Below are 15196 nucleotides of genomic sequence, written 5' to 3' on the forward strand. Positions count from 1 at the left end.
CTAATAGATTTGCGCCAGGTGGAAGATCAACTAACTCTCAAACTTGATTCTTTGCCATAGAACTCATCTCATCTCTCATAGCAGCCACAGCCTCCTACTCGTGTGGGCTTAGTCTTGGCTTTGTAGGTTGTCTTGCCTCTACTTCACTTGCCGCGGAAGAGGGTGTATATCACCTCCATCGTTCTCAGTGTTTCCCAATGTCTAAACACAAAGTTGAATCATCTTAATATGTATGTGCGTCGATAAAGTGAGCAAAAATGAACCCCAAGTGCAAGGACGGATCACACTCTCTGTGCTTGAGAGTGGGACTAGTAAAAAAAAATATTGTTCAACGTCTTCTTCCTCAACCCAAATTTCTGGTTTTTCTTGATTTCAACCATCTATTTTCAATCAGTGATAACTTACTCATACTAAGCCCGAATTAAGCGTATGATATGTCAACTTAAAGCTTATGAATCTAGCTTTCTACCATATAAAATTTATTTCTAAAAAATAAGATTTGGTTGGTTAAAAGTTAGCTCAAAGTCATGGTCCAAACATGAACTTTAAAACTAGGGTTTTGGATTTCTTCTTCTATATGCAATGAAATTTTAGCAAATTTAAGAGACATGATTATGGCATCATAAAGAATGTATTCATGTAGAGAATTCAACCTTAAACATGTCATATTGTAGTCTCTAATGAAAAATCTGAAACACAAACAGTCATGGTCCATCATCAATTACATGTTTTTAAATTCATTCTAAAGCATTAAACAATATGTAATCATATTCATATGAGCAAAAACAAACAGCATAGACTCTGATACCAATATTAAATGAGGTTAATTAGAATTACCTCAATGAGAAAAATTCCCACAAACCCGGATCTTTGCTCCTCTTACATCCCACGTTACTTTATTGATTGCACCTCTACGTCGCTTATGAGGCTACTATAGTCTCCTAAAAAATTGCAAGCTTCAAGATCAAGAGATGTAGATAATTTCTCTAGGAAATTGTAAAGAGAGATGAGAATTTTCTTTTGTATGTTTACTTTTTGACTCTTCTTCATTTAATGTATGTAAAACTCTTATTTAAAGAGTTTTCTCCTGGATAATCTCTCTACCCATGTGGACACAACATGGGTCATGGGGTACCCACTACCAACACTTACTATATATACATGTAATTGGTGGATATATATATATATATTTATAGAATTTGGGATAAAATATGGACTTCAAGGCGCACATGCATGCAATTTGATCAATTCGTGTGACAGAGAACGTACATCATGATTTCCTAACATGTATACATATATATAGCAAAATGGTCCGTCGTTTATGGACATACATGATGTTTAATTAGACTTGAATTATCAATACTTAATCATACCAGATCAACTAAGGAATGAGGTTCAGAATAGGGAACTCTACTTGAACTCCCATACATAATACTATACTCCCCGTACATGTAAATCATCAATTATTTCACTGTTGCAATTATTTCTTCGACTAAATCACCACCATATATTTGTTTGAACAAAAAATGCAAAAGACTGAATTTGCATCTTGGATCAAGAATAACATTAATAAATATCAGTAAGTTAGTCTTTTCAATAAATCCTCAATATTTGTCATACTTAATCTTCATATTTACCGTCATACATTTTAATATTGAATCATTGAAATGAGATAAGATATAAGATGATATGATATATGAGATGAGATAATGTGGGATATGAAATGGGTGATGATATGAGATATGATATTAGATATACCAGATGGTATATGAGATGAGATAGGAAATGATACGATATATGAGATATGATATGATATATGAAATGGTATATGAGATGAGATATAAGATGAGTGATGTGATGATATATGGTATTAGCTAACAAGACGAGATATGAGATGATATGATATGATATATGAGATATGATATGATATATGAGATGGTATATGAGATGAGATATAAGATGAGTGATGCAATGAGATATGGTATTAGCTAACAAGACGAGATATGAGATGAAATGATATATGAAATGAGATTATATATGAGGTGAGATAAAATATAAGATGATATGATATATGAGATGAGATATAAGATGGTATGATATATGAGATGAGATATGATATATGAGATAATATATGAGATTAGATGAGAAATGGGAGATGAGAGATGAGATGAGAATGGGGGACGAGATGAGATGGAAAAAAATCAGATGAGAGATAATATAAGAATGAGAGATGAGATGAGATGAAATAAGATAAGAAAAATTGAGACTCGATGAGATATGAGATGAGAGATTATATGAGATAAGAGATGAGAGAGATGACATGCGAATGAGATGAGATGATAGATTATATGATATGAGAATGAGATGACATGAGAGATGAGATGACATGATAAAGATGAGATTAGAATGAGATATAAGAGATAAGATGAGTGATGAGAATGAGAGATGAGATGAGATGAGAATGAGAGATGAGATTAGGTGAGAAATAAGATAAGAGATGGGATGAGATGAGAGATGATACAAGAATGAGAAGATATGAGATGAGAAACAGTCAATTAAAAAGTATTAGACACTTCAACTCCCATATTTCATATCAAAGAAACTGCAACCTTAATCGATCGATCCCATATTTCAATTAAGAATTTCCTTGTTGACTCTATTGAGTCAGAGAATTCCAAACGTTGAAGGATCGAAAGCTTTCTGTGAGAAATTGGGAAACACATGACACTAAAAATACAAAAGAGAGGAAATCTTTTATGGGAACATTGCGAGTAAGAGAGGAAACAAAGTTGTGGAAGAGATAAACTTAAAGAAAAACCAGTGTAAAAAGACAGCAAACACAGTCGGCAAAAGGAAGCAAAAGACAAAACAAATGGGAATTTTTTGAGAAAATAAGGGGCATAATTGGAAACAAAAAAGTGAACAAAAATTTACTGTTTATTGGCATAGACACTTGTATAACTAAGGTAGATATATGTTTTTTTAGCACATTATATCTTTTGCATAACTCATAACAATATACCTCAACTTTTCAAATAGCACTACTCGTGAGATTAATTCATAGGCAATATATAACACATTGTTCAATTGAGAGGCATTTCCTAATAAATTTAAAGTAATGCTACATACAGTCGTAGAGTGCACAAGCGTCGTACAGTTGTTTTGAAAAAGAGTGGGGTCTACTATTAAAAAAAAAATTTCATGTGAGTCCCAATTTATTCACTTTTTTTAAAATGATTACACGATACTTGCGCACTCACAATTATAATTATCATTTCTTATAAATTTATCTTGCCAAAATCCTTGGTAAAACCTAATCAAACCGACTTTTTTCCTAGTATAACAGTGGGACAAATGCTAGTCTATATACTCTATTCAATCGTGCCATTATGGACCTGGCCTAATACACCCGCCCTATTAGGTGCCCTATAATAAGCCTAAGTTGTCTGAAAAGTTCCCTCAAAGTGTAGGCCCATTGGGCCGGGGGCACATGTGGACAACACATAAACCCAACAGTTGGAAAATTGTCCATCGAGACAAACCAGGCCCTATGGATGATTAAAATTTTCCAGGTTTTTCGATTGAATTTCTTTTCTATCCTTTCCCCATTCCAAAACCCTCGGGTTTCAAGTTTCAACTGTCGCCTAGGGTTTCACTCGGTTTTTCCTCACTTGGCACTCAGATCCAATACCGGAGGAGCAAGACGAATCCTTGAACATGGTAGGACTCGAAGTCGGATCGGTCCCATTCAACCCCGACGGATGGGGCCCTCCCGATTCCACCAGCGCTACCACAACCGTCGTCTCCGGCAACATCAACAACAACCTCCCTCTGAATGTCCCCTTCGCCCCCTTCTCCCGCTCCGACAAGCTTGGCCGGATCGCTGACTGGACCCGAAACTACAACAACCCGGCACGCTCAAAGAACCCTTCTGACTCCGTCTTCGACTTCTCCAATGACGATTCATTCCCCGCTTCCGCCGATGATGACTCATTCCGCCTCGTGGACGGAAAGCCACCCCCGAAGCCGAGATTCGGCCCTAAATGGCGGTTCCAGCCTCAGCGCCAGCTCCCTCAGCGGCGAGACGAGGAGGTCGAAGCCCGCAAGCGCGAGGCCGAGAAGGAGCGCGCCCGCCGCGACCGTCTCTACCACCTCAACCGTTCGAACAACTCGCAGCGCCGCGAGGCCGCCGTGTTCAAGTCCTCCGTGGACATTCAACCCGAGTGGAACATGCTAGATCAGATCCCCTTCTCCACCTTCTCCAAGCTCTCCTTCTCCGTTCCCGAACCGGAGGACCTCCTTCTCTGCGGCGCGCTCGAGTTCTATGACCGTTCCTACGATCGCGTCACTCCGAAAAACGAGCGTCGCCTCGAGCGCTTCAAGAACCGCAATTTCTTCAAGGTTACAACCACAGATGATCCTGTCATCCGCCGCCTCGCTAACGAGGACAAGGCAACGGTCTTCGCCACCGATGCAATCCTCTCCACACTCATGTGCTCGCCGAGGTCGGTTTACTCGTGGGACATTGTTGTTCAGAGGGTTGGAAACAAGCTGTTCTTCGATAAGAGGGACGGCTCGCAGCTTGATTTGCTTTCGGTGCACGAGACCTCACAGGAGCCATTGCCGGAGGCCAAGGACGATATCAACTCCGCGCACTCGCTCGGTCTCGAGGCCGCGTACATCAACCAGAATTTCTCTCAGCAGGTTCTGATAAGGGATGGGAACAAGGTGACCTTTGACGAGTCCAACCCCTTCGCAAACGAAGGTGAAGAGGTTGCTTCCGTGGCGTACAGGTATAGGCGGTGGAAGCTCGACAACGATATGTACTTGGTGGCGCGGTGTGAGGTCCAGAGTGTGGTCGAGGTGAACAAGCAGAGGTCCTTCCTCACCCTGAATGCGCTTAATGAGTTTGATCCCAAATACTCTGGTGTTGATTGGAGGCAGAAGCTTGAGACTCAAAGAGGTGCTGTATTGGCCACCGAGCTGAAGAACAATGCGAACAAGTTGGCGAAATGGACTTCTCAAGCTCTGCTAGCTGGCGCGGATCTGATGAAATTGGGGTATGTCTCGCGGGTTCATCCGCGTGATCATTTTAACCATGTGATATTGGCGGTTGTTGGGTACAAGCCGAGGGAGTTTGCGGGGCAGATTAATTTGAACACTTTGAATATGTGGGGGATTGTGAAGTCCATTGTTGACCTGTGCATGAAATTGAATGAGGGCAAGTACGTACTTGTGAAGGACCCGTCTAAGCCGCAGGTTAGGATCTATGAGGTGCCACCAGATGCGTTCGAGAATGATTATGTAGAGGAACCGCTGCCAGAGGACGAGCAGGTTCAACCTCCCGTGGAGGATGCTGATGCTGGCGAGGCAAATAATGCTACAAATGATGTGGAAGATAAGGAGGTTGATGCTCAAGCTTAAAGGTAATGGTTTTCAGTTCAGTTCACTTGCCACATACCTGTTGTCAGCCATTTTTTTAACTACAAGTGCAATGGTTCAAAATTACGTTATTTTTTTGAGAGACTACGTAAGCATCTCGCCAAAGTTTTAAAATTTTCACCACCCCAATGTAGTTTTGAATTTTGCCAGCAATTAAGAACTTTCTCGGTGCCCTGAGGTACATGAATACACCCAAAAACTGGGTTAATCTACCGAACTGCAAAGTCAGGCTTATGGGATTTCTCCATTAGAGCATATTAACTAAAATAGGACTCATTTTGAATGTTGCATACCCGCAAACTAGAAATCAATTGTGTGAGCTTTGTGGGTGAGTTGAGTTTTTTTATTAGTAAAAATTTCATTGAAAAGCTCAAAATGCACATTCCAAGTGCACAAGTTGTGTAAGCAAGAGGAAAAGATACAAGAGACTCGTGTATTGTGCACAGTCGAAGTACTCTACTCATTTGAACCCCAAGGGGCATGTGATCCAGGGAAAGATGGCTGCAACAGAAATGTGTTTTTTAGTTAGTCAATTGTTTTTAAAATGTGCAAAGGGGTGCTACCCAAGTAACCTCGATGCATACAGAAGGAGTTTATTTCTTAACTAGTTAACATTTCGGAAACAACATGAATAACAACATGAGACTAACACTACCAGTGGCTAAGTAACATGAATATTTCCTATCATCTCTAGGCTTCGGGGAAACCTCTAAAAGCAACTAGAGACTCTACAGTGGCTAAGTAATCTTCCAGAAACTGAAAAAGTACCAAAAATTAGTTTGTAGAAGTATGACATGTAAAGAAGCCTTACAGGACTCAAAAAGTACTAAAATACTTAAGTTCTGAATTATTTGATTCATTTATTTTTCCCTGTGAGCTAGTGATGGATGAAACTCAGAATCATGCCTAGATTACTCACGAGGGTCAAATAACTTCTAGTTTTCAACCGTAGAATAAGAGTGCAGTAGTTCTCTCTCCCAACAGCACTATGTAACAAGTTCCAAATGAAAGCTCTATGGAGCAAATGCTTCAATGCAGTACTCTGCAGATGCCATGACAACCTTCCATTGCCCCGCAAATCTTCATCAGATTTAAGGTTTCCCGAGGTGGAGGGAATTGATCTCTTCTTTTGTCATGCCTTTGTCCATGGTCATATTTGCTGCATCTTGAAACAGTTGGGCGATAGTGATGATCTTCTGCCAAGTTTTAGCACTATAATGTGTTCTTTTTTAAGATTTAAATTAACAAATGTCCCAATTGAACCGAATGTGCCAGTTATTTCCATGTTGATTTGTTTTTATTTGCATATTTATCAGAGTACAATTCTGTTGTTGATTGCTAAATATTGGATGGGTGCTTGCAGACCAAAACCATCTCTGCTGAGGAATAAGCGATTGGCACTGACATTGCCGGCAGAGAAACAGATATGTACACATGGTACTCTTTTTTTACCCCCTTTTTTTTTTGCAAACCGTTGTTGCAATTCAGCAGAAAGACACGACCTTTTTATAGCTTGTATTTTTGGAAAACTCTGTTGATTCTTAATTACTTGCAGTTTGAAGGATTGTGTGTGGGTCTAGAAATTAAAATCGCACCATTGCTTTGTTCAGATGCCACGTTTTGGTTTTCACATTTCAGCCTTACATAGGATCAATTTTTGTCTAAAGTGACAACTTCTCCTTTGAGAACTTGTTTGGGAAAGGCTATAGAGAAACAGAAACAAAAAGAAGTCATTTTCCATTTCTGAATCTTTTATCTTGGACCCGGGGTTTAGGTTCTCTTGTATTCGAGAGAGAGCGTGATTGGTAAGAGAGCCCATTTTCATCGGGGGGCTGATTCTCAAGTTTTGGGCTTGATCCAACTTCTAAGCTGAGCAAGCCTGGGCTTAGGAAAAAAAAAAAAATCGTGCAACAAGCTAGAAGAACCCAAAGAAGAGAACGAGTCTTTTACATGCATGAAGAATCCAAAGAAAATCACTCTTGCTTAATTTGTATTATCTCTTGTGCTACAAGATAAACAAAGAAAATGCTGGCTTCCATCCAACTATTTCAGGACCGTTACGCATCCTTTCCTCCTCGTACATGCATGATATGTGTGGTTGTCAATGTTGGGGTTTGATTATCATTGGCTAACGCAATTGATCTGAGTTGCTATGGGGCATGAAAATTACGGACTACGCATGATTGGGAGTTTGAACTCAAAAGAAAAAAGAATTCGCAACTGATAAGGGTCCAATTTGAGGATTAGAATTATGATCCAAACAGAAGTTTCGAGTCAAGGACTGAAGCATTTTACAGCAAATATTAGTACTAGCAATTGGGATTGGGATTCAAAGTTTTTCGAGTTTTGTGAGATTTGCATATATCACATGGAATCATGGATGAGATTGACCCCCCGCCCCAAAAACGGAGGGGGGGAGGTTACGGACCATTTCTATTCGACTATTCCTCCTTATTTGGGTTAATTTAAAAAACAGCCATTTGTTATGTTTTTCTATATAATCATCTCAATTTAATCTAAGACACTTGCAGTTCTTCTGTCTCATAATTATGTAATGTAATTATCAACACTTTATTTTTCTTTTAAATTCTCTTCAAAAAGATATCTTACTCAGTTCAAAATGAATTTTTATAAAACAACTTTAAAATTAGAAAAAAATTATTAAAATGGAAAAAAAAATAGTAAATAAAAAAAATACGTAAAAAACAGTTTTTTTTTTTTTTGTTTCGTCAATTCTTTCAAGGGAATGGGTTATTATAATGTAAACAAGGTTTTTTTAAAAAGGAGACAAAAAAAATTTGTTTTGTTTTGTTTTTTAATATTTTGATTAAAGTGAATGAGTGAAGAATTTGAAGGAAGATTCGTGAATTTTCACTATTAACAAAAGGCAATACTCGCGGGACTCGCGAATATCTTAGACATAAAAGCAAAAAGGCATTCACCACTCACCAGCACAATAAAAAGATGAGGTTGGCGTCGAGGAAATTGATGTCCAAGACTGTGCAAGTGTTGATAACTTGATAGGACCGGTTTACGATTACAATTCCCATTTGAGCCTTCACATAGAACCACAGCATATTCCAATAAATAAATAATTGCAATTTTTCTCCGTTCACTTCCAATAGAGATATATATATATATATATATGCATTTTGTCTTTTTTTTTTTTTTAAATCATGTCAACCCCACATCATTAGTAAAGCTTAGAAAGGTGTCTTGAGATGCGAAACACACCCCGAAACGCGCCCCAATGAAAGGCAATTAACAATTTTAGGGCCTTGGCGGTGCGGATGGAAGGGCAGAGAGTATGGGTGAATACACAGGATGTACACAAATGATGAAGAAAATAAATGACGACATTATTAAATACTGTACTTGAGGACCCCACATTAATCACTCACTTTTTAATGTTAGCAGCAGAGAAATGGATGAAGATTTTCTACGATCTTTGTTTTAATCACCTTTTAATCACTCAAATAAAGATAACAAAAAAAAAAAAAATCTTTACGTCGGTCACTATTCATTACTTCACACATTACATATTATGAAAAATACTTTCACATTCTATAAAAAAAATTTATAAATATAAAATATGAAAATAAACAATAGTTGATATATAACATTCCTCTAAAGATAAATGATATATATATATATTGATTTGACATGAGTAAATAGGATCCGACATTAAACACTAGAAAGTCCATACATTATAAAAGATTAACAAGATTATAGGAGTATTTGACAAACAAAAGTAGGACCAAATTCTTAAGCCCTTTTCCACATAATGTTAATGTGTCTATACATGTAGCTAAATTACAATAGGTTTATTATGTAGCCTTATCTACCATATATAGCACAAGGTTTATCACAATTAAATGGCAACTTCCTCATCCTCCTTTAAGTTGGCCTGGTCTACTGTAGTACTCTGTATAATCTTTCGTTAAAAAAATTATATTTGTAAGTCAGTATAAAAAATACATCTTCTAAACTTCAAACCGCTAACTTAATATAATTTGATTTATAAAAAAATTTAAATTTTTAAATCGCTTATAAATTAGAATTTATTATATAAATAATAAAAAATATATTTACAACCATAAATTTTATATAAAAAAAATATATCATTAACACCAACTTGCATAAAATAACTCCGATAAAAATGCTTGCTAACGTGCATGATACAATTCACACGTACACGCATGCACACAAAATAAAATGACAGCTTGTTGTTTGGACACTGCTTTAGATGCAGATTGATGCTCAATTAATCATGGAGCCAAGAAGTTACGGGATCTATGCACTTATATTTAACTCCATATAGCATTAATGGTACATTAATTTTTGTTACATAAATATATATATGTATATTTTTTTAAATATTTGTATTCGTTGATCACATCGACTTTAGTCGGTCTCCTAGAACGTGAGGAATGCTATATATTGAGATTTGAAAAAGTTGAATTGAGATTTAAAAAGTTAAATTATTTATTATATTTTGTAGAGAGATTTAAAAAATGTATAAAGATGAGATAGAATGAGATGATAATTTTGTGTCTCACCCCATCTCTCAAACTTGTCCTAAGTAACATTTGTTCCTGATCTCGGATGTTTGATCCAACTCATCCACTCTCATTGCTTCTCGATCCCGTTATGTCTCGACCACAACTAGGGAAGAAGGCTCACTCCCATGTTCCCATCATAAATTATAGTAAACGGTACATTTGAGATCTAGAAAAGAAAGACCACGTTAATATCAACTAACTTCCTCAAATAAACCTACCCTAAGTTTGAGTTGGAAACTTCCCTTTCCCCAATGATAAGTGGAGAATAATTTAAATTAATTGTTATATAATATTTTAATAAATTTAAAATATTTAATTAAATAAAATAGAGTGTAGAGTTATGATTTGAATTTAAAATTTCTCTATTTATCAAATCATTACTTATTCTAGAATATTAAATTAATTTTATTATTTGATTTATATACCATAGCCATAAAAAAACAAAGAAATTGCTTATTTTTTGGAATCAATTTGCCGTATGTATTCTCAATGTTGTTTTTTTCAAGAAAGATAAGCAAATAAAAAAGAGGGAACTTTATAACAACGATCGAAAAGGCTGACGTGGGAGGCATTATTTAAAGCTCCATGATATTCACCACATATATACTAATAAACAGAAAACATCATGAATAGGTATGTAATGATACTCATGTCTACTACAATCGATTGGATTGAGAAATAAATTCAATTCATCTCATATTATTATTATAATTTTTTATATAAAATTTAATAAATAATTTAATATTTTAAAATTTTAAAATAATATTTGTTATTAAATTTTTAACTTTTATCTCATCTCATTTTATTATCTAAATAATTTTTTAATATTTTTAACTTCAAAATAAATGAATAAATGAATAATCTAAAGAAAAATACTGAGAAAACTTTGAACTAAAAAAAAAAAAAATAGAAAATGAATTCCTGTGCCTTGAACATATCCATCCCGACATCGCGGGGCAAATACAAATTGAGTTACGGCGGTCCAACCCAGAATTTGTCCCGACTTCCTTTGTCTTTTTAAAGCAATTTTCTTTCTTCGAGCCTCTTTTTTCCTTGCATTGGTAATATGAGAAAGAAAATGCTGACTCTGTCCTCTGCATAGGTTTATCGACCAATTAGTTAATTAATTGATATAAAAAGAGCACTCTATGGGAGACAATGACCAAGCCTAGATTGATTACATACATGGGAAGGGTAAAAAGTGAAAGAAAAAAGCCTGACTCCTTGTAACGTACACTATTCTCTCATCCATCAATCAAAGCCCTGTTCTTCATCGAGTACTCTCTCTATCTCTCTGCTTTTCATTTTGGCCAAAGCCATATCTCCCTTCTCTTTAACCTTTTTAGTTTTTACTCTGGTTATTTTTACTTTCCCTCGCTAAAGTCTGATGTACGGATGTTATCCGTTTGATGCGATCCAATTTTAGCTAAAACTTAAAATCGTATCAATTTTATATTTTTTAAAATTAATTATGCATAAATTATCCTTATAAATCGATATTTTCAATTTTCAATCCATTTTTTTATTTATATATATAGTAACAAAAATAAACATCATAATCAAAGCATAAATAACAATATAATTATTAATAACTAAACCAAATGTGGAGTTTAATGCAGACAACCTGTCCAACTACTATATTTTGCTTTATTTAGTGTCAAAGACTAAGTACAACCATTATTTTAACTATAAACATTCATCTGCTAAAGTGGGTTTATATATGCTATAATATATATATTAATATTATAAGCTCCAATTAGTTTCTTCACCCGATCTATATATGAAAGTCTCATATCTGCATGCATATGTTAATTTCAAAGTAATTTCTTATATGTTATTATTCCTTATTTTATTTTTATTTATTTTTGTTGAGCTTCATGGTTTAAAATAATATGAGATGTTGTAATAAAATGATAAAATCATTTTAGAACATACAAGAGAATAATGGGATTTTTGACTTGGCAGATGAATCGATGATAATGATATGCACATACAAATGATAAAATCAGTTAAAAACAGATGATATGCAATGGAGCAAAACCACTTGAAAGCTTTCATTCAACTCAGAATCTCATATGCTTAATCAAACAAAACAAACATAACTTTAGGCTAACGTGGTCCTTAGAAAAAAAAAAAAACTAGGAAGTCCACAACCCAAACATATCATTGCAGATTAAACAAACAGAGTTTCAGTGCAACAAATTGAGCTTCAGTGCTTCACTATTGAGTATTGACGTTAAACAAATAAAGATCCTTAAGAAAAATTACCGTCGAAGCATAAAGATGTGAGAGAGGGGCTGCCGGCTGTGTGAGAGATGGGAGGGTTGCGTGAGACACTAAGAGAGTGAGAAAGAGAGGTGAGGCCGAGAACGTTGGATGCAGAGAAGCCGTGAGAGGGCAGAGATGGAGGCCATGAGTCGCAGAGAGTGAGGAAGAGAGGGGCACTGAGGAGAGACTGGATGATGCGATGGAGGCTGTTAGCCTGTTACGTACGGCGTAGTTCTTGGAGGGGGGGATCTAAGTTTCTAAGGAGGGGTGGCGAAAGTATAACTTCCGGGGGGTGGGTTTGGGGAAATAAATCCCGAGGTTTTTTTTGGGGGGGGGGGGGGGGGGAACGGCGCCGTTTCTTAGAGTAATTCAATACCATATAATAATAATAATAATATATATATATAGTTATATATATTTTGTTATAGTGATTTAACCTATTAAAAACAAATTATTATAGACTTATAGTGATTTAATATAGATTAGTATAATTATAACTATAGTCTATATTAGACTATATAATAGTATTAATATTAGACTATTAGTATTAGTATATATATTAGTATTAGTTATATATCAGTTATAGCTGTATAATATATTAGACTATATAATAATATTAATATTAGACTTAAAGTATATTACTAATAGTAATATAGTATTAGACTCTAATATTATTATAAATATTAGTAGTAAACTATTAGTTATAGTGACTAGAATAACTATTTGTAATACATTTAATATACTATAGTCAAATATATTATATATTAGACTATATAATATATATATATATATTATTAGTTATACTAATACTATATTATTAGACTAGTATAGTTATATATTATTATTAGTTATAGTGATTTAGTATAAGTATAACTATAGTCTATATTAAACTATTAGTATTAGTTAAATAGTTATAGATTTATATATTAGCATAGCTATATAATATACTAGACTATATAATAGTATTAATATTAGCCTATTAATATAGTTATATATTAGTATTGCTATATTAGTATAAGTATAACTATAGTCTATATTAGACTATTAGTATTAGTTAAATAGTTATAGACTTATATATTAGTATAGCTAAATAATATATTAGACTATATAATAGTATTAATATTAGACTATTAGTATTAGTTATAAACTATATATTTAATATTAGTATTAGTTATAAACTTTTAGTATTGATTATAAGTATAACCATAGTTTATATCAGACTATTAGTATTAGTTATAAACTTATATATTAGTATCAACATTTTATGTAATAATTTATAAATTATAATATGAAATTATTTCATATATAATTATAAATTATATATAAAAATTTCACATAAAAATTTATAATTATACATTATATATAAAACTTATATATATATATATTAATATATATAAAATATTTTGTATAAAACTTATATATACAAATATTATTTTTTATATATTTTTTATCAACTGGTCTGGTTTGAAAAATTCTAAAATCGGAACCGAATTGATTCCGACCGGTTTTCACATTCCAAGAACCAGTCCCGAACCGGACCGATTCAAAATCGGTAAAATCGATCCGATCTGGACCGATTTTCAAGTTTGAATTTACACCTATAGTCTCATGTAATCTAAGCTCAAGTAAAATTGTAACAACTTTCAATTAAGCAATGTAATTTTAATTAACTAGGTAAATGTGTTTTGATTTAGCTAAATCATAGAGCTCAATAGAAAGAGCGATGCTATTCCACTACTGGGAGCTCCCGTTGGAGCTCTTGTTAGTGTTTTTAGAATGTGTTTTTTATTTTGTAATTTTTTACATGTATTTTTTAATATATTAAAAAAAATAAGAAATATTTATAATATTATTAAAAAATATTTTCTTAATTATTAAATAAAAAATAATAATAAAAAAATAAAAAACTTAGAGCAATAAAAACTAGCGGTAGAATAGTATTTTCCTAACAGAAAAGTTTTAAACCATGGAAATCGGGTTCATACACCAATGACCTCGGAAACTTCTACATCTGCCTCGCAAAATGTGCAACTTCTAAATATTGGTTACTCTTTCCATCTGTGCACGTGTCTTGCTCTGGCAATTGTTCACACCTCAATCACTCGTCGCCTTCGTATTAAGAACAGTAGACACGGAGAAAAAAAAAATAATAATGATATGCTTGCTACTTACTATTTATTTATTTTAATTTTTTGTAGTTAATGTTTAAGGAATTAATTATTAATAAAATTATAGATTTTTTAATTTTTTTGTTAATGATTAAAGATGTTAAACTTTTGTTAAGAGCTCATTTCGATTGTTTGGAAGATCACATCTAATCTCAATCTCAAATATCTCTTAAAATATAAATAATTTTATATTAATTATTACAATTTTTTCAAACTAATCCTAACAAATTTTATAAACTTTCAAATAAAAAATAAAAACAATTCAAAAGTTTTAAATTTATAAATAAAAATAATATTGAAAAACTATATTCTAAAAATATTATAACTTTACAATAATTTTTATTTAACTTTTTATCTCTCCTATTCTAAAATCCTATAAAATATTAACTATAACTATTTCAATATTATTCACAAACTATTTTATGATTATTCACAAAATTTTCATTTCTTAAATTTATCTTTTAACATATAGGCTCGTTTGGATAGTTTAATGAGATGAGATGATTTTAAATAAAAATTAAAACTTAAATAAAATATTTTTAGAATATTCTTTTTTAATATTTTTATTATTTTGTTTTTGAGAATATTACATTTTTTTATAAAAATTTAAAATAAATTATAATAATCAGGTGATATAAAATGAATAAAAAAAAAATCGTTTGATACGAACGGGCCATAATGTCTCTCTTCTTCCTCGTAATAGGCCCTGGGCTGGCCCACAAGATTATAAAACAAGATTTTATCAACAAAAACCGC

General features: G+C 33.5%; 1 protein-coding gene across 1 annotated transcript; it reads left to right on the top strand.

The window, feature by feature from the left end:
• The first annotated feature begins 3530 nt into the window (after positions 1-3530).
• LOC109014421 (eukaryotic translation initiation factor 3 subunit D-like) lies at positions 3531-7051 on the top strand. The gene is made up of 2 exons (XM_018996886.2): positions 3531-5426; positions 6806-7051. The coding sequence occupies exon 1, from the start codon at positions 3718-3720 to the stop codon at positions 5422-5424; it is 1707 nt and encodes a 568-aa protein (XP_018852431.1). The 5' UTR covers positions 3531-3717; the 3' UTR covers positions 5425-5426; positions 6806-7051.
• Positions 7052-15196: the final 8145 nt, after the last annotated feature.

This window comes from Juglans regia, chromosome 3 (genome assembly GCF_001411555.2).
Source record: "Juglans regia cultivar Chandler chromosome 3, Walnut 2.0, whole genome shotgun sequence".
Lineage (NCBI taxonomy): Eukaryota > Viridiplantae > Streptophyta > Magnoliopsida > Fagales > Juglandaceae > Juglans > Juglans regia.

Bases quoted from the DNA above. Each gene is read 5' to 3' on its own strand.
- LOC109014421 (XM_018996886.2), top strand. From the start codon at position 3,718: ATGGTAGGACTCGAAGTCGGATCGGTCCCATTCAACCCCGACGGATGG.